At 44.6% G+C, this 18,389-nt stretch overlaps 1 protein-coding gene across 2 annotated transcripts; it reads left to right on the plus strand.

Annotated features, from left to right (window-relative positions):
* The first annotated feature begins 4,474 nt into the window (after nt 1-4,474).
* LOC309638401 (HLA class II histocompatibility antigen, DO alpha chain) lies at nt 4,475-9,274 on the plus strand. Of its 2 annotated transcripts, none has more exons than XM_082414369.1 (5): nt 4,475-6,363; nt 7,530-7,778; nt 8,222-8,460; nt 8,601-8,736; nt 8,967-9,274. In XM_082414369.1, exons 1-5 carry the CDS (start codon nt 6,282-6,284, stop codon nt 9,080-9,082), a joined length of 822 nt encoding a protein of 273 aa, XP_082270495.1. In that variant the 5' UTR covers nt 4,475-6,281; the 3' UTR covers nt 9,083-9,274. The 2 variants fall into 2 exon arrangements, with proteins under 2 accessions (XP_082270495.1, XP_082270496.1); XM_082414370.1 differs by having other exon boundaries at nt 8,222-8,503; nt 8,967-9,054.
* The last annotated feature ends 9,115 nt before the right edge of the window (nt 9,275-18,389 follow it).

Raw genomic sequence — 18,389 nt, forward strand, 5'->3', positions numbered from 1 at the left:
CTGTTTCTATTTTATAAATAAGTTCATTTGTATCATTATTTTTAGATTCCACATATAAGCTATATCAAATGGTATTTGTCTTTCTCTGTCTGACTTACTTCACTTAGTATGATAATCTCTAGGTCCACCCATGTTGCTGCAAATGGCATTATTTCATTCTTTTTAATGGCTGAGTAATATTCCATTTTATATATATCACATCTTCTTTATCTATTCATCTGTCAATGGACATTTAGGTTGCTTCCAAGTCTTGGCTATTGTAAAAAGCTCTGCTGTGAACATGCAGTGATGTGCCCCATCTTGGTCACAGCCACAAATGCCCCCATGGCACTGTCAAACTGGATGTACACCACTCTGTTATAAAGGTATCACTTCCAGTAGCGGTCCGTCACTCCCAGTAGCAGTCACTCCTCCTCTGTACACGTACAGCTCTGCGGAAGGTAGAGACCAGGGCAGAGCTGGGCTGGGAGAGGCTCCCATGCCCCCAAGAGACTCTGCCCACTTTCCCTGTGACGTCGAGTGGCTGCATCCAGGACCACATAGTGGTCTTTTGCCTCTTTTCTCCTGAGTCTCCATCCTCCTTCGGCAGAGTGTCTGACTGGAGAACTCAGAGGCCTCCCTCTGCCTTCTGTCCAGAGCAGAGTCACAGTTACAACTTTGTGTTCAGTGTTTTCTCTCTATCCCCTCACCTCACCTCCAGCCTCTTTGTAGTTCTCTCTCAAGGCATTGACACATCAATTCAGTGTTATTCCTGTCGATGTAAAGGTATTTTGATGACTACCCCTAAACCCGTCACCTCCCAGTGTGAAATGATAGAATATACAATGTTCTTGGACTCAGTCATGTGACCTTGGAGAAATCACAGAACCCCCCTGGTCCAAAGTTTTCCTACCCCATAAATGGAGGATTTAACTAAATCATCTCTGAGGTCCTTTCCAGCATTAATCATAAAGAGTCCTACCCTAGAGAACCTTCAGGTCTAAGAGGAAAACAAGCAGGTGGACAGGTGGAGAGAGCTGGAGAGAGTGACATGGCATCTCCTTAGGGTACCTCTTGACTTCTCACTGGTCCTCATCTGCTGGAAAGATCATCTTCTCCTTAGGGGCCTGTGAGGGGAGAAATAGAAGGGAGCAGGGGGCAGGTGTAAAGGAATGAAGGATGCACTGCTAACTGCGGAGTCCTAACCACACTGTTTGTCCTACTGCAGGTGACAACCTTTCTGCGACAGAAGAGGACAGAGGGGAGTCCCCAGCATCAGATCTACTTTATGTATTTACTTACTGTCTGCATGCGCGGCTTGCAGGATCTTAGTTCTCCGACCAGGGATTGAACCCAGGGCCACAGCAGTGAAAGTGCAGAGCCCTAACTTCTGAATCGCCAGGGGATTCTAATTTTTTTTTTTTTTTGGTCAGGTCTAATTTAAACCTCCAGTCCCTTTGAATCTCTGTGCTCCTCAGCACCAATGATGGGAGTCTCCAAAGACTCCTCCAAATCCTGCCCATCTGTGATTCCACTCACAGTTAGCACCTTGCAAAGGGCCTGACACATAGAAAGCACTTAATACATGTGGAAATTTGAAGTATGGTGACAAGGTGGTCCCCACACTGATCTATAAGCCCCGGTCTCCTCTGGGACGTCTTCCTACACAGCATCCTTCCTGAGAAATACCAGAGACCAATAAATACCTGCGTGTCAGAGCAGGACATCTCTGGTGCCTTCTTTGCGGCTCCAGGGCCTGTCCCTGGTCTCGCTATACTTTCAAGTCCCTAGCAGCACATATCCCGGACACGTAATGTGCGTACAGATACTGCAGTCTGTGACCTGCCAGGAGGTAGGTCTTGAGAATGTTCGCTCTGCCCTGCGTCCTTCCCTAGCCGAGAGCAGGAGGTGGAGGGAACAAGGATGGCTGCTGTTCACTACGGGGCTGATTTACTCTGAACTATTCCTCACATTGTCTCTATGCTGCTGCTGACCTCCTTTGACAACCCTTTTATTTCACCCAGAATTCTGATCACCTCTAGACCCCCTGGGTGCCCCTCCTACTCTAGGTGTCCCATCTTCTAGGAGACCTACTTTTTAAAAATTTTTATTGAAATATAGTTGATTTACAGTTTTGTGTTAGTTTCAGGGGTACAGCAAAGCGATTCAGTTTTTTATATATATATTCTTTTTTTTACATTCTCTAACATATATACAAGATATTGAGTATAGTTCCCTGTGCTGTACAGTAGGTCCTTGTTGTTTATCTATTTTATATATAGTAGTGTGTATATTTTAATCTCAAACTCCTAATTTATCCCTCCCCCACTCCCCTTTGGTAACCATAAGTTAGTTTTCTATGTCTATGAGTCTATTTACATTTTGTAAATAAGTTCGTTGGCATCATTTCTTTAGATTCCACATATAAGCAATATCGTATGATATTTGTCTTTCTCTGCATTAGACTTTTTTTTTGTTTGTTTTTGTTTAATTAATTAATTAATTTATTTTTGGCTGTGTTGGGTCTTCGTTTCTGTGCGAGGGCTTTCTCTAGTTGCAGCGAGCGGGGTCCACTCTTCATCGCGGTGCGCGGGCCTCTCACTATCGCGGCCTCTCTTGTTACGGAGCACAAGCTCCAGACGCGCAGGCTCAGTAGTTGTGGCTCACGGGCCTAGTTGCTCCGTGGCATGTGGGATCTTCCCAGACCAGGGCTTGAACCCGTGTCCCCTGCATTGGCAGGCAGATTCTCAACCACTGCGCCACCAGTGAAGCCCAGACATAATGTTTTGAAGGCATTTCCCATAGAAACGTTGTTAAGCCCTTAGTGATTCAATGTCATCTTTGATACCACGTCATATTGCACTGTAGCCACTACTCTTCTGACAGCCCTGCCCCCCCGACCCCGGCCAGGTTTTACTTTATTCCCTTTAACTTCTTTCAGGGGCATCTGTGAGCACCTTTGGAGACCCCAATATGTTAGCTAGTTTACTCATGTCTGAATCGCAGTTGTGGATCAAGGTCTGATCTCTCCCATAGGGTCGAGAGCAAAGTATGGAGATACAGATGAGTATCTGTCTGAATTTGGGGAATTTTAACATAAACTACTTCACTGTTCTCTTATACATGGTCTTGGTGGTGAATTGGAACTAGAAATTAAGAGGTGCTATGAGGATTTGATACAGGAACCTTGAAGTCATAATATTATTATACATTACATATAAGGGGCAGCCGGAGGAGGAGGCCATTTCCTGTTTCTCACTTCCCCTCTGGTCCGGTCCTGGTTCACAGGCCAAAATAGTAACTCCCTTACTTCAGGGAGCACCACCACCTCCAAAGAAAAACAACAAACAGGCCCATAGGTGTCCTTAAAAGAAGTATTAGTAAATATAGACTAGCCACTTAAAATGAGCATAAACAATGCATTTACAAAAATAAGAGAAGCTATTGTATAAAAAAAAAAAACCTAGGGGATATAGGGAAAACTATATAGAAGTTCTAGGTGTAAAAATATTTAATAGTCGGGTATTCCCTGGTGGTCCAGTGGTTAGGACTCGGCACTTCCACTGCGGGGGGGTGGGGGTGGGGGGGTGAGGATGGGGGTGGGGCACAGGTTTGATTCCTGGTCTGGGAACTAGGATCCCGCATGCCAAGAGGCACAGCCAAACAAAAACAAAACAAAACAAACAAGCTATATATATATATATGTATATATATATATATATAATAGTCAGAAGAAAAACCACATTAATGAGAATAAATATTGGGAGAAATACAACTGAAAAACAGTTAGTAAGCTGGAGGACTAGACTAAAGAACTCTCTTAGAATAAAAGATGGAAGGATAAAGAAATTGAAAACAGAGAAGAAAAGCCAAAAGAGATGAAAGAGAGACGTGCCCAATGTGGGTAATATGAATTTCATAAAAATAAAAATAGAGAGGAGAAATAGTTGCAGAAATAAAAGAGACAAATTCTTAGAATTAAAACATAAAGAGGCTCCATAATGGCCTACAGTAAGATATGGACAAACCCATTTTAGATACAATATAACAAATTTTAAAATAGCAGACAATGAGAGAATTCTAAAAGATTCTGGAGAGACACACTGACAGCAGATTTCCTAATGTCAACACTGGATGCAAAACAGTCATTGGGATAATATTATTTAAAATATTAAAGAGAAAAAAGTCAAACTTAGAATTTAATACAACAGCTAAACGTTATTCAAAGTGATGATATAATAAAAATGTTCTCAAGCATACAAAGCTTCAGAAGGTTTGCCACACAAATACATTTAAAACACTTTTGGAGGAAGTATTCCAATAAGAGAAAATTTCAGGAGGTGCCAAAAAGGTATGGGAAGTAAGACTGATCAAATACCTTGGTGAAGGAGAAGTATTTGAACGTATTTGAAAGCATGCTAAGGTGCTTATCTGGTTAGAGGGAAGATGGGGGAGGTACAGACAACACTTTTTAAAAAAACAATGATGGAACACATGCACCCCAATGTTCACTGCAGTACTATTTACAACAGCCAGGACATGGAAGCAGCCTAAATGTCCATTGACAGATGAATGGATGCAGAAGCTGTGGTACATATATACAAAGGAATACTACTCAGCCATAAAAAAGAATGAAATAATGCCATTTGCAACGACATGGATGGACCTAGAGATTGTTATACTAATTGAAGTAACTCATACAGAGAAAGACATATATCACGATATCACTTATGTGTGGAATCTAAAAAATGGTATAAATGAACTTATTTACAAAACAGAAATAGAGTCACAGATGTAGAAAACAAACTTATGGTTACCAAGAGGGAAAGGAGGGAGATAAATTGGGAGATTGGGATTGACATATACACACTAATATGTATAAAATAGATAACTAATAAGAACCTATTGTATAGCACAGGGAACTCAATACTCTGTAATGACCTATATGGGAAAAGAATCTAAAAAGAGTTGATATGTATATGTATAACTGATTCACTTTGCTGTAGAACAGAAACTAACACAATATTGTAAATCAACGCCACTCAGTGTAGGAAAGAGCATCAGAGCAGGTGGTTTTTTGTTTGTTTGTTTGTTTGTGCCAAAAAGCAGTCCATAGACTGGCTGCCCAAGAATCATCTAGGGAGCACGCTAAACACACAGGTCCCCTGGCCCTACTTTGGAAAAGCTACTCTAACTCAGGTCAGGATGGAACCTAGGAATCTGTATTTTTAACACACTTCGTGGCTGATCCTCCTGTGTGGCCAGGTTTGGAAACACAGACTCAGATGATTTCTTAGATCCCTTCCAAGTTGAAAATCATTTATTTCATCACTTTTGACACATTGCCTTCCGATATTTGGTTAGACTTCTCTTTACCAGGATAGACAGTTAACTTTATATATATATTTTACATTAGACTAAATTCTGCCAATGCCTCCCAATTAGAAGCCAAAAGTAAGGGTGATGCAATCCACACAGGTCAACCTCCAGGCTGAGACACGGGCATAGGGGACATGGAGGGACTCATGGAGGTTACCCAGCACCCTCTGCCCTCCTCAGAAAGGTCCACTGGAACTCCTTATGGCTCTTTTTCACTCTAAATATCTCTAACGATTATACAGTTTTCCTCACGTAATGAAATAAAGTAATATTTTAAAACATGATTTAAAGATTTAAAAGATTTTTTCTACTGTGTAGCCAGCGTTTCCCTTTTAAAGTTTCTTAGTAAAAATTTTTTTTCCTTTTTTTTTTGGCTGCACCATGTGGTTTGCAGGATCTTAGTTCCCCGACCAGGGATTGAACCCATGTCCCCTGAAGTGGAAGCGTAGAGTCCTAACCACTGGACCGCCAAGGAATCCCCAAATTTATTTTATTTTTTAACTCCAAATTGGTCCACAGAAACTTATAGGACGAGTAGGAGTCCCTACACTATGGATTAATATAGAGAATTTGTTTGAGCTCAGCTGTGCGGTGCTCTGATGGCCTTTTCTCTCCCTTCGCAGGATCCCTTCTTGGAGGATGGAGAAACAGTTAATCTAAGCCCCTCCCATCCCTTTGACTTCCTGTGGACCAAGCCTCCCTGGTGCTCGTGGGCCCAATGAATTCTTCCATCTTCTCACCCAGGCTCTTTCCTCTACTTCTTTCCCCAGCAACAGCTACGCTAACTCAGAGAATTTCTCTGATTGGCTGAATACAGCAGGGGGCTCCCCCATCCTAGAATCTGTTTCTTCCTCTTTACCTTCCCTCTCTTCTTTTACCCCCCACACCGACTTGGACTCATTTGGTTAAAGCACCAGGGGACAATGGTCCTCAGTGGGGGGCTGGTCCTGGGACTCCACACCTTGATGACCCTCCTGAGCCCCCAGGAAGCTGGGGCCATCAAGGGTGAGTGCAGAGGGTGCTGGGTGAGGAGAGGAGATTAAGGGCGTGGGGTTACACGCCAGATGGTACAGAGAGTGAACAGTTCCTTTCCTCTGGTTTATGGGCAACTTCTGTTACCCGCATCCCTCTCACCTCTATCAGGTCTGTCCTGGACCTAAAATACAGGTGCAGCTCAGCCCAGCATCACATTCAGGTGCCTCCTCATTCCTCCCTCCTCTCTGAGACCCAAACCTCCGTCCTACTGCTGCCCAGCATCCTGATTTCTGTACCACTTCCTGGCTTGGGGCGAGCCCATTTTCTATTGCTGTATTTATCACCAGGTCAATAGGTAGCTGTTTATCTGTCTTTATCCTGCTCTAGACTTGAGTTCCTTGTGTGCGGGGTCTACAGCTGGTTTGCCTGTATTTCCTTGGGGCCTGGTATCGTGCTGGGCACATGGTGGTTTCTCACGATCATTGCACAAATAATTTCCTAGAATTATAAAGGCATCTTATCAACGAACACCTAACTCCCAATTTCTAGAAAATTGAGCCTCAATCATGGGAAGAGGCACATTTGATCATAATGCTCTGAGACTGAAGAGTTGGGACATGAACCCTGAACTTCTGACTCCTTTTCCATTGCTCTTTGCAATACCTTGGGCTGCCTTTTTCTATCCCTTCAGTCTCTAGTCACAAATCTTAATTCTTACTCCTGCCAGCTATCACCTGTTTTCCCTCACATCCACTTACACTGCATCTCTGTGACCAAAGCTCCACGGATGCTCTTAACCTTACTTATTTTCTCCTCATCACCCCCCTACTCACCTCTTATCTCACACACAGGACCTGGTAGCACAGTTGGGGCAGACCATCCGAGCCAAGATTTAACTCTGGGGATCCCAAGCCTGAGTTTAGGCAACCTCTCCTCTTCCCAACCCGGTATGCCAGGCTGCACCCATGCCTCTGTGCTGGCCAGTGTGCAGGGGATGTGCCCATTCCCTCCATCCTCTCCCTTCCGTCCCTTGGCAACCCTTCTACTCTCCAAGGACCAGCTCAGCGTCAGAACAGGACTCTGCCCCCACACAGAACCAAGGATGGGGCACAGCTCAGAGACTCAATACATCACATCTGGTGGATGAGATTGATACCTTTTCTTTTCTCCCCCGACCCTGAACTCACTCAATACAGCTGACCACATGGGCTCCTACGGACCAGCCTTCTACCAGTCCTATGATGGCTCGGGTCAGTTCACCCATGATTTCGATGGAGAGCAGCTGTTCTCTGTGGACCTGAAGAAGAGGGAGGCTGTGTGGCGTCTGCCTGAATTTGGCAACTTCGCGTACTTTGACCCGCAGAGTGGGCTGGCCAGTATCACGATGATTAAAGCGCATCTGGACGTCTTGGTGGAGCGCTCGAACCGTACCAGAGCCGCCAACGGTACCTGGCCTTTCCTCTGTGCCCCCCTCCACCAAGCCCCCGGCAGGCAGGGGAGGCCCAGAGAAGCCTCCTCCCCCCCCTCACAGGCCTCTATTGACTCCTGGGCTCCACTCTCGGAATCTGAGACTGTTGTGCTCAGGCCCTTTCCTTCCCAGGAGGTGCTAGATCTTCTCAGATTCCTTCAGCAACCTCTTCCTCTTGAGAAATGACCCCTCCCGCTGGACTCCCCATCAGGGACCTGGCAGATACAGGACTCCCTGGGGCCCCCTCTGCCCTCCACAATCTCTCATCCCTCTGTCCCCCTGCTTCTGTCCTGGTGTCACCATCCTAGACCATTCCCTGCTCTCGGAAGGCTAATAGGAGGAAACACCCCTCAATCCCAGCCCTGATAAGGCCCAGCTGGAGGGCTGAGCCTGTGGGATTCAGGGCCTGGTTCCTCCTAGTGCCCCCAAGAGTGACTGTGCTGCCCAAGTCTCACGTGGAGCTGGGCCAGCCCAACGTCCTCATCTGCGTCGTGGAGAACATCTTCCCCCCTGTCATCAATATCACCTGGCTGCGCAACGGTCAGACCGTCACCGAGGGGGTGGCCCAGACCAGCTTCTATGCCCAGCCCGACCATCTGTTCCGGAAGTTCCACTACTTGCCCTTTGTGCCCTCGGTGGACGACTTCTATGACTGCAAGGTGGAGCACTGGGGACTGGACGAGCCTCTCTTTAAGCACTGGGGTACGAAGCCCCCTCTCCAGCCCCCCCTTCTCACACCCGTGTGTCCTTCACTCTGGAATCCCTTTGCCCGACCCCTGACCCTCCCTTTCTCTCCCAGAGCCCCAGGTGCCTACCCTGCTGCCTGCCACCACAGAGACCCTGGTCTGCACCCTCGGCCTGGCCCTCGGCCTGGCTGGCTTCCTCGTGGGCATCACCCTCATCATCACAGGCACATGCCTGTCCAGCACCCCCAGGTGCGCAGGACCCGGGAGTCTGGTGGGGAGGAAAGCAGATGACTCTGCACGGGACGAGGGTGGAGGATGAGAGATTCTGTGGGGAGGGGTGGGGTCAGGGACGAGTGGTAGGCAGGGAATAGAAGAGCAGAGGTGAGGCGAGGGTATCAGGTTTGGGGGAGGTGGGCAGAGATGGGATCCCAGAAGTGTGAGCTGGGACAACCTTGGTCATATGGTTTTTGCTACTTTAGGTAATGGCCCTTTGAGAGAAACAGGTATGGGAGACACCCTACGGCTTCCTGGCAAGTGTCGACAGCCCTTGAATGCTCAGTGCCAGAGTCTACCACATTCATCCCCACCGTGCTGACTTTGAATGGGATCAACCTCTGTCCTATAGGTCTCCTCCTTTTTGGCTCCCGTACTCATGGCAGGGGCTTGTGGGGCACCAAGGAGTTCCCTTTCCCACCCCCAAAACACACACACACACACACACACACACACACACACTTTCTTGCTCTACCCAAAGCCCTGGCTAGCAGCAGTAAAATTTTAAACAGTGTTTACATTGTATTCATTTTACCAGGTCTTGGCCAATTCTTTCAGTGTGTAAGGGATACTGGGATCTGGAAGTGGGGACTTCTGGGGATGACTACTGTGCATGACCACCTGCTACTGGGGATTGACAGTCATTCCCGGGCCAGTCTAGCTACGTCTTGCTCCATTTGACTCATCAGTTTGGGGCCCCTTGTGTGTCACTTGTGAATGGACCGTTTCACATGGACATCATGAAATTAACATCCTGAATTCAGATTTGCCCCAAAAGGGATGCAGAGTATCCTGTTCATCGCAACTCCCCGCAACAAATGACAGTTCTACAGGGCACCAGGAGAGGAAACGTTCATGGAAATTTCAGTCTTGTCCAGATTTACTCTGTCATGAAGAGGCCATTGGTATCCAGCCATGATCTACAATGTCATCTCCTTTTTCTACATTCCCTAGAGTCCCAAGCATGACAAAGAGGCCCAAGGCTTGGGTAGGATGGCCATATCTTCTGCCTGGGGTCAATCATATCAGGTAGGAGGGTAGCAGAGTAGATCAGCAAGGTATCTGGTAAGAGGGAGGTCTAGGAGAGATCCACCTGAATGCTCTCTAAATCTGTGGCCTGGAAGGTTTTAGTTTACTGTGAACAAAATTTAAAATGCACACAAAGCGGTAACTAACTATACAAAGTAGTTTATGTCAAGTACCAAATGAGTGGTACAGATTGGTGGTTTTCAAACTGGAATACAGGGAAGAGTCACTTGGGAGCCTTTTAAAAAGTACAGGCTTCTCCCAGATCTACTGAGTTAGAATCTCGGGGCTGGGGACAGTGGTGACAGGGAGTCTGTAATATTTTAACATGCTCTAGATTGTGTCAATGAAGCCATCCTGGACCCAGGCTGTGGTCTGGGAACAGGGACCCATGGACATAGTCTGGTGCTATTGGAGGTCATGGGAAGAGGGGATCCCTGAGGTCTGAGTAGTCCAGGAGGACTTTCTGGAAAACCTGGGTTTTTTAGGGCATGAAAGTTGAGGAAGGGACTTCCCAGTGGTTAAAACTCTGTGCTTCTAATGCGGGGGCACAGGTTCGATCCCTGGTCAGGGAACATGCTGTTCCACACAGCCAAAAAAAAAGAAAAAAAGTTGAGCAAGTTACAGGTGAGTAGGGGCAAGACGGGGGTTGGAACTGGGAGCATTTGGTCCCGGAAAAGAGAAACCAAGAGATTATGGGGACTCTGTGGATTTCCCAAGAGAGAATAAATGGGGGGAAATCGATGGCCAGAAGAGAAGTCAGATGGAAGCGGGAGAAGATTGTTCTAATCAAGGTTTTTGCTTGCCAGTCACAGAAACCCTATTAAAATGGTTATAGACAAAAGGAGAGGGTATTTACAATAGACACAAGAGTGGTATCCAGAACCCAAGGGTGGGTTTGAGCCAGGCCCTGCAAGGAACAGAACTCAGAACGGAAGAGCCAGCAGAATCCAGAGCAGTCCCTCTTGCTCTCTCTCTGGGCCGTATGGTCCCTGTTTTCTAGATCCCTCGGTACGTCAGCCATATTCTCTCCCTATGGACTGACTGTCCTTTTCAGCTGACATGTCAACCGTATAGGTCCTGTGTTTGTATGTCACCTCAGCTGTGGCCACCCACAGAGACTGTGTCTCCCAGTCACAATTTTAAATTATTGAAAAAACAAACGACTGCCCAAACTTGGCGAAAGTGTCCACCCCAGCCCAATGCACTGTGACCGGGGAACCAAGATCCCATAGTACAAACATGGTGGGCTGGCACCCACCTCTGAGGTGAGGAGTCAGGTCGTTCTCAGAGAAAGAAGAAGATCTCAGAAGACACCACAAGAGGTGTCTGTCCCCATCGTGCCCTGATCTCCGCTGATTTTTTACTTAAAACTTAACTTGATGCATCCTTGGAAAAGTGTTTCTCTGATCTCTGTCCTAATGTTTAATAAAGTCATTAAAAGTGTCCTGTTTTGAACAGACTGGTGGTTGCTAAGGGGGGGTGTTGGGGAAGGGATGGAGTGGGAGTTTGGGGTTAGCAGATGTAAACTCATATATAGACTAGATAAACAACAAGGTCCTACTGCATAGCACAGAGAACTATACTTAATATCCCATGATAGGGCTTCCCTGGTGGCACAGTGGTTGAGAATCTGCCTGCCAATGCAGGGGACACGGGTTCGAGCCCTGATCTGGGAAGATCCCACATGCCGTGGAGCAACTAGGCCCGTGAGCCACAATTACTGAGCCTGCGCGTCTGGAGCTTGCGCTGCGCCACAAGAGAGGCCGCGACAGTGAGAGGCCCGCGCACCGCGATGAAGAGTGGCCCCCGCTTGCTGCAACTAAAGAAAGCCCTAGCACAGAAACGAAGACCCAACACAGCCATAAATAAATAAATAAATAAATAAAATTAAAAAAAAAAAAACAAAAAATCCCATGATAAACCATAATGGAAAAGAATATTAAAAAAAAAGAATGTATATATATGTATAACTGAATCACTTTGCTGTACAGCAGTAATTAACACAACATTGTTAATTAACTATACTTCAGAAAAAAACAGTGTCCTCTTTTGACCAGAAGTGTGCTTTTTTTCACTATGCATATATTACCCAGAAATCACTAGAAACAATTTGGAAGGAATATGGAGCAATTCCAAATCTTTTAGGTTTATGTATCTGCCTTCACACTCACATTTTTTTTCTTCTAGTCTCAAAGTAAATTATCTCTCATTAAAAAAAAAAATTGTCCTGCATTCTTTTTTCTTAAATAAATTTATTTGTTTTTAATTTATTTTTTATTTTTGGCTGCGCTGGGTCTTCGTTGCTGTGTGCAGGCTTTCTCTAGTTGCAGCGAGCCGGGGCTACTCTTCGTCGTGGTGCGCAGGCTTATCGCAGTGGCTTCTCTTGCTGCGGAGCACAGCCTCTAGGTGCGCAGGCTTCAGTAGTTGTGTTATACGGGCTTCGGTAGCTGTGGCTCGCGGGCTCTAGAGCGCAGGCTCAGTATTTGTGGTGCACAGGCTTAGCTGCTCCGCAGCATGTGGAATCTTCCCAGACCAGGGATCGAACCCGTGTCCCCTACAGTGGCAGGCGGATTCTTAACCACTGAGCCACCAGGGAAGCCCTGCTCTGCATTCTTGATCTGACTTCTTTCAGTCTCTTTTAGAATAGACAGTCTCCTTCTCTTTTGTAGTTTCAAACTCTCCCCCTTTGCAGTGTTCCCTCTCCACAGATAATAAACATATCATCACTCTCATATACTGAGAACATTAAATCTCCTCTCTGTCCTATAACCCACTCCCCGCAAGCTTTTCCCAGTCACTTTCTCTGAAAGAGGATTCTGCATGGGCTGCACCCACATCCCCTCTTCTAATCTACTTTCTTTCTTAAAATTTTAATTTTTTTTTTTTTTTTTTTTTAAATTAATTTATTTATTTATTTTTGGGTGTGTTGGCTCTTCGTTTCTGTGTGAGGGCCTTCTCCAGTTCCGGCGAGCGGGGGCCACTCTTCATCGCGGTGCGCGGGCCTCTCACTGTCGCGGCCTCTTCCATTGCGGAGCACAGGCTCCAGACGCGCAGGCCCAGCAGTCGTGGCTCACGGGCCCAGCCGCTGCACGGCATGTGGGATCTTCCCAGACCAGGGCTCGAACCCGTGTCCCCTGCATTGGCAGGCAGATTCTTAACCACTGCGCCACTAGGGAAGCCCTAAAATTTTAATTTTTAACAACGTAATTTTATCCACATAGTTTAGAGAATCCAATAGTTCTACCAGATTTGCTTAAAAAAAAATTCCAGTCTCTAGCCCCTTCTCCTATCATGTTCTTGTCCCCAGAGTTGATAAGTTTTCAACTGTTTTTAACTAATTCTGTTGATACTGACCTTCTGTCTCTAAATAGTATGCTTGCTTTGCTATATCTTGATTTTTCAGCTTCAGGCCTTTTCTCTTTACTTCCTGCTATGGAAGAAGAGGATTTAAATGTTTTTATCCTCACACCACACACATGCACCTCTTCCTTTAATATAGTTATGTTGTAATTTTGGCTAGGTTGCTGTTCAGTGTTTATATTATTATGATCTTGTGAAGGGTATTCATAGCCAAACTACAGAGTAAACCATGCTTGCTCTTCCTTTCCTAGACAACTTTGTGTTTTCCCTGGGATGAATAATTGGCCTGTTTTCTCTTTGCTTGGTTTTCTTGGTACCTATCATAAATGAATTACAAATTTCCTCACAATACAATCAGCTACCCTGGGTATTCTGTCCATTTTATTGTCGGATAAAACTCCCAGGCCTTGTGTCGGCTTCGATCTTAACTAGTTGCCCTCACTGAGACAGCTGTCTTCCTGGGACCACCCTTTACCATCCTTGTCAACATTTACCTGTCCTCTGTGTTGGACCTTCTGTTTCTTATATCCAACTAGAAGAATGACCAGGTTTTGGAATTACTGATGAGATGTTACTTCTCCCAACCATTCATGCAACTCCCCTTGTTCAGACTTTCTCACTTAGGAGAGACTCTCAATTCCTTACTGGCTAAGGCTCTCCAACCTCACCCCACTCCAGCCTTCCTTCTTTCATTAAGTTACAGCCACGCTCTCTTTCCTTAGAATCCTCCTGCCTGTGATCTTAACATCAATGCTTCCAACTCATCATTCATTCACAACACATGTGGTAAAAATTCAGAGGCTTCCCTGATCAGCTTTGCTAAATAAACCACCCATCTCCAGTCCTTCTCTATCGCAAGACTCCATTTATCTTTCTGGACAGACATCTCTCCTGGAATGGAGGCCCTCCTCTCGGGCTTTCTTTCCTCCTTCGGGGCAGTGACCCATCATGTAGAGATGTCACTTCCTCCCTTCTCTCCATCTCTCCCCTCATCTCCAGTCATTTCCACTAATGTGGTTTGGCTCTGTCTTGTGGTTTGATTCCACCTCCTGTGGAGGCTCCAAATTTGAGTAAACTTCGTCTTCCCAGGAGAAGACTCCATGGCATTTCTGCCCCCCAGAGACTTTCTTTTGCCCCGTCCCTAGAGCCCCAGTGCCACTCCAGAGACTCGGTTGGATTCCCACTTTTCCTTCATTCCTTCCCTCAGGCCTGCAGTATATGCTCTGCTCCAGGTACAAGTTCTTACCATAATGCCTGGAACATGGCAGTTACTCAGTAACTGACCAAAGAGTAAGATGTAGTCTGCTCAGCTCTCAAATTCCTTGATGACACACCCAAATAAAGAAAACATTTAAAAACTTTCTGCTGTTATTGACATGATTGCTTTTATGATTACTATTAGCTTTCATGTATTGAGCACCTCCAATGTGCCAAGCACTAAACACTTACATCTGTCAAAGCTATGAGTTTGCACACCTACCATGGTGTTTCCTAAATCGTTCCATGGAACTCAAATGTTCTGAAGGATGTTAATAACTTAATTAAAAACCAATCAATGGGGCTTCCCTGGTAGCGCAGCGGTTGAGAGTCTGCCTGCCAATGCAGGGGACACGGGTTCGGGCCCTGGTCTGGGGGGATCCCACATGCCGCGGAGCAGCTGGGCCCGTGAGCCACAATTGCTGAGCCTGCGCGTCTGGAGCGTGTGCTCCGCAGCAGGAGAGGCCGCGATGGTGGGAGGCCCGCGCACCGCGATGAGGAGAGGCCCCCGCTTGCCGCAACTGGAGAAAGCCTTCGCACAGAGACAAAGACCCAACACAGCTAAAATAAATAAATTAAAAAAAAAAAAAAGGAATAAAAAACCAATCAATGTAAGTAACCTTTTTTTTCTAAAACATATTTTAATGTGGGTAAGGAAATGCCAAACATAGGTATGCAGGTTTTAGTATATAGCAATCTGCCTTTCAAAAATGACATGCCATGTTTGGTAATAGCAAAAGATTGGAAACATGTCCAACAAGAATGGAAAAGTTGAAAGAGCTACGGTACATCCATGAGGAGGAGAAACATTAAGCTGTTAGAAAGAATGAGGAAGATCTCTTTAAGCTGATATGGAGGGATCCCTAGGGTGCAGTGGAAAAATGCAAGATACAAAAGAATATACATACTGTGTGCTACCTTGGGGTAAGAAAGAGGGAAGATATATGTTTGCAGAAAGCCACACTGAAAAGATAAACCAGAAATTGTTAAAAAAATGGTGGGGGGGGGGAAGAGCAGAGTTGAGGGAATGCGTTTGAGGCAACAGGGATAAAAGTGAATATTGACTTTTGAAATATACAAATGCTTTACAATTTTTATAAACATGAAACAAAAAGCCCTAAAATTAAAAACAAACATAAACAACTGAACCAAGAGAGAAGACTTATTTTAACTCCTATTAGAAGACAGTACTGTATATTCTTAGTGGACTATATTCTAAGGACAAAAAGAAGTACTAAAAACGTTGATAGTCATTCAGTAGTTTTATCATTAGTAATAGTATTGTATTGTTATTTTGAAACTATGTTTATATATATTATAGGATAAAGTAATTCAGGAATGATGTAATGTATTTGGGAACCATGATTTTAGTGTATATAAGGAAAGAAAAAAGTAGCTGAATTAAAACCCTAATATTAGGGCTTCCCTGGTGGCGCAGTGGTTGAGAATCTGCCTGCCAATGCAGGGGGACGCGGGTTCGAGCCCTGGTCTGGGAAGATCCCACATGCCGCGGAACAGCTAGGCCCGTGAGCCACAACTACTGAGCCTGCGCGTCTGGAGTCTGTGCTCCGCAACAGGGGGGGCCGCGATGGTGAGAGGCCCGCGCACTGCGATGGGGAGTGGCCCCCGCTTGCCACAGCTAGAGAAGGCCCTCGCACAGAAACGAAGACCCAACACAGCCATAAAAAAAAAAAAAAAAAAAAAAAACCCTAATATTAAACTTAAATTAGAAACATCAATTTAAACTAATGGTTTATAAATATATATATTTTCTAGCTCTAGCAAATGAAAGAACCTGGAAGCAATGGTCCTTCAGGAGCGATGGACATCCTTAGAGCACAGGTTGTTGTTTCTTAATACCATTACCCAATAAAAGGAACTGGAATTGCTTAGAGAAGTGACTTATTTCAAGTCTAGGATAGGGAAATCACAAAGCAAGCTTGTTTCAGAAAACAAGAAAGTGCTCAAAGACTACCAGAGTCATGTCAAAAGAAAAGAGCAGCCACCTTGAAGGGGCTCCCACTGGCCAAATTTGGGACAATTTGAGGATTAAAAAAAATTACTATAATCAACTTAAACACACTGAATGGATAAAAATGCATGAGTCCCTAATAATAATCAAATAAAGATAAAGCAAACAAGCAACAACAACAAGACTTTTCTATCACCACTGGGTGTAATATTCTATTTCCAACAAAGAAAGTTGGTACTTAAACAAAACAAGCAGATATCCTGACTTTTCAGAAGGAACGCTATCGTTCCCTGGTTGAGAAAATGTCTTCCTTTCAGATGATGGCCAGCTGGGAAAAAATAGAATGATAAAATCAGTATTTTGCAACCCTAATATGAGAATTGTTTCAGGGAAGGCGTCTAGATGTTAGGAGAACAGATGACTGGAAATGGGAGGGTCCCATTACACCAAAGTATCATGCCTACAGATTGTTTGCTATTGATGAAAGGGAGAAAATATCTTCACAGAGGAGAGAGATCTGGCTGTCACTGCCTCAGCTCGGCAATCCAACTTGGCTTCACCAATAATGAGACAACAACACAGTCATCACATGCTTCTTGATGAGATGAAAAGTACACAGTATCACCTATGAAGAATTATAGTCAAAAAGATCTTTAATCTGAATCTGATCAAGCCTTCTGTTCAAAGTTCTAGTTTATAGAAAATACATTGGATACAGGAATAAGTCAAATGAAGCCAGGAAGAAATAATCATACAAATTCAGAATGTGAGATATTCTATAAGAAAATTGACCTGGTCTCTTTAAAAACAACATTAAAAAAAAGGAGGAGGGGGCGATTAAAAGAGACTTGAGAGACATTACAATCAAATTTAGTGGGTGATTCTTGGCAACATCTTTGGGGGAAAACAGATATAAAGACACTTTTGAGACAAATGGGAAAATAGACTGGGTAACCAGTGATATTTGGAAATTATTTTCAATTTTTTTCAATATGGTTACTGTACTGTGGTTATGTAGCAAGACAACTTTAAGTGTTTAGAGATAAAATGCCATGATGTCTTTATTTTGAAATGGATGCAGATACACACACACACGTGCAGTTGCAACAAATATGGCAAAATCTTGATAGTTGTTGAATCTATGTTACGGGTAGTCAAGTATTCTTTGTGCTTTTTCCAGCTTTTCTTTACATTTGAAATTTTCATAATATTTCATAATAAAGTGTGTGTGTGTGTGTTTGTGTGCTGTTTTTGAAAATAGCAGGAAATTAAATGAGAGATCATTGGATTCCTGAACCCATGAGTTGATACCTGCTACTGATTGAATAATTACTCCTCTGTAATAGATATTTTGTACTTTAAATATAAATAATTTTAATCTTTTGTTCTTTTTTTAAATTAAAATAAAGTAAGCATGATGTAATGCCTTTTTTGTTGTTGTTACATTACATGGTTATTAAGTACACACATAAAATTTGGCCATTTCTTCCAGCAACTTTTTCATCCCCAGGTTCAAAGCACAGCCTCATTTTATCCTGGAAGCCCTACAGTTGCTTCCTCAATATCTTATCCTTTGAGAAAATGTTCTGTAGTCAAAAGTTACTATCACACTGCCTATAGTCATCTCAGGAACATCAAGAATAAGTTCAACAGTAAAAATATTAAGATGGATGAGAGATTAACCAAGATGGCGGAGTAGAAGGACGTGCTTTCACTCCCTCTTGCGAGAGCACCAGAATCACAACTGGCTGCTGGACAATCATCGACAGGAAGACACTGGACTTCACCAAGGAGGATACTCCACATCCAAGGACAGAGGAGAAGCCACAGCGAGACGGTAGGAGGGGCGCAATCAGAGTAAAATCAACTCCCATAACTGCTGGGTGGGTGACTCACAGACTGGCGAACACTTATACCACAGAAGTCCACCCACTGGAGTGAAGGTTCTGAGCCCCACGTCAGGCTTCCCAACCTGGGGGTCTGGCAACGGGAGGAGGAATTCATAGAGAAT

This window comes from Balaenoptera physalus (genome assembly GCF_965194825.1).
Source record: "Balaenoptera physalus genome assembly, chromosome: 11".
In the NCBI taxonomy this organism is placed as follows: Eukaryota; Metazoa; Chordata; class Mammalia; order Artiodactyla; family Balaenopteridae; genus Balaenoptera; species Balaenoptera physalus.

Bases quoted from the DNA above. Each gene is read 5' to 3' on its own strand.
- LOC309638401 (XM_082414369.1), top strand. From the start codon at position 6,282: ATGGTCCTCAGTGGGGGGCTGGTCCTGGGACTCCACACCTTGATGACC. The intron at 6,364-7,529 runs GTGAGTGCAGAG...CACTCAATACAG, and splicing joins GGAAGCTGGGGCCATCAAGG to CTGACCACATGGGCTCCTAC. The intron at 7,779-8,221 runs GTACCTGGCCTT...GGTTCCTCCTAG, and splicing joins CCGTACCAGAGCCGCCAACG to TGCCCCCAAGAGTGACTGTG.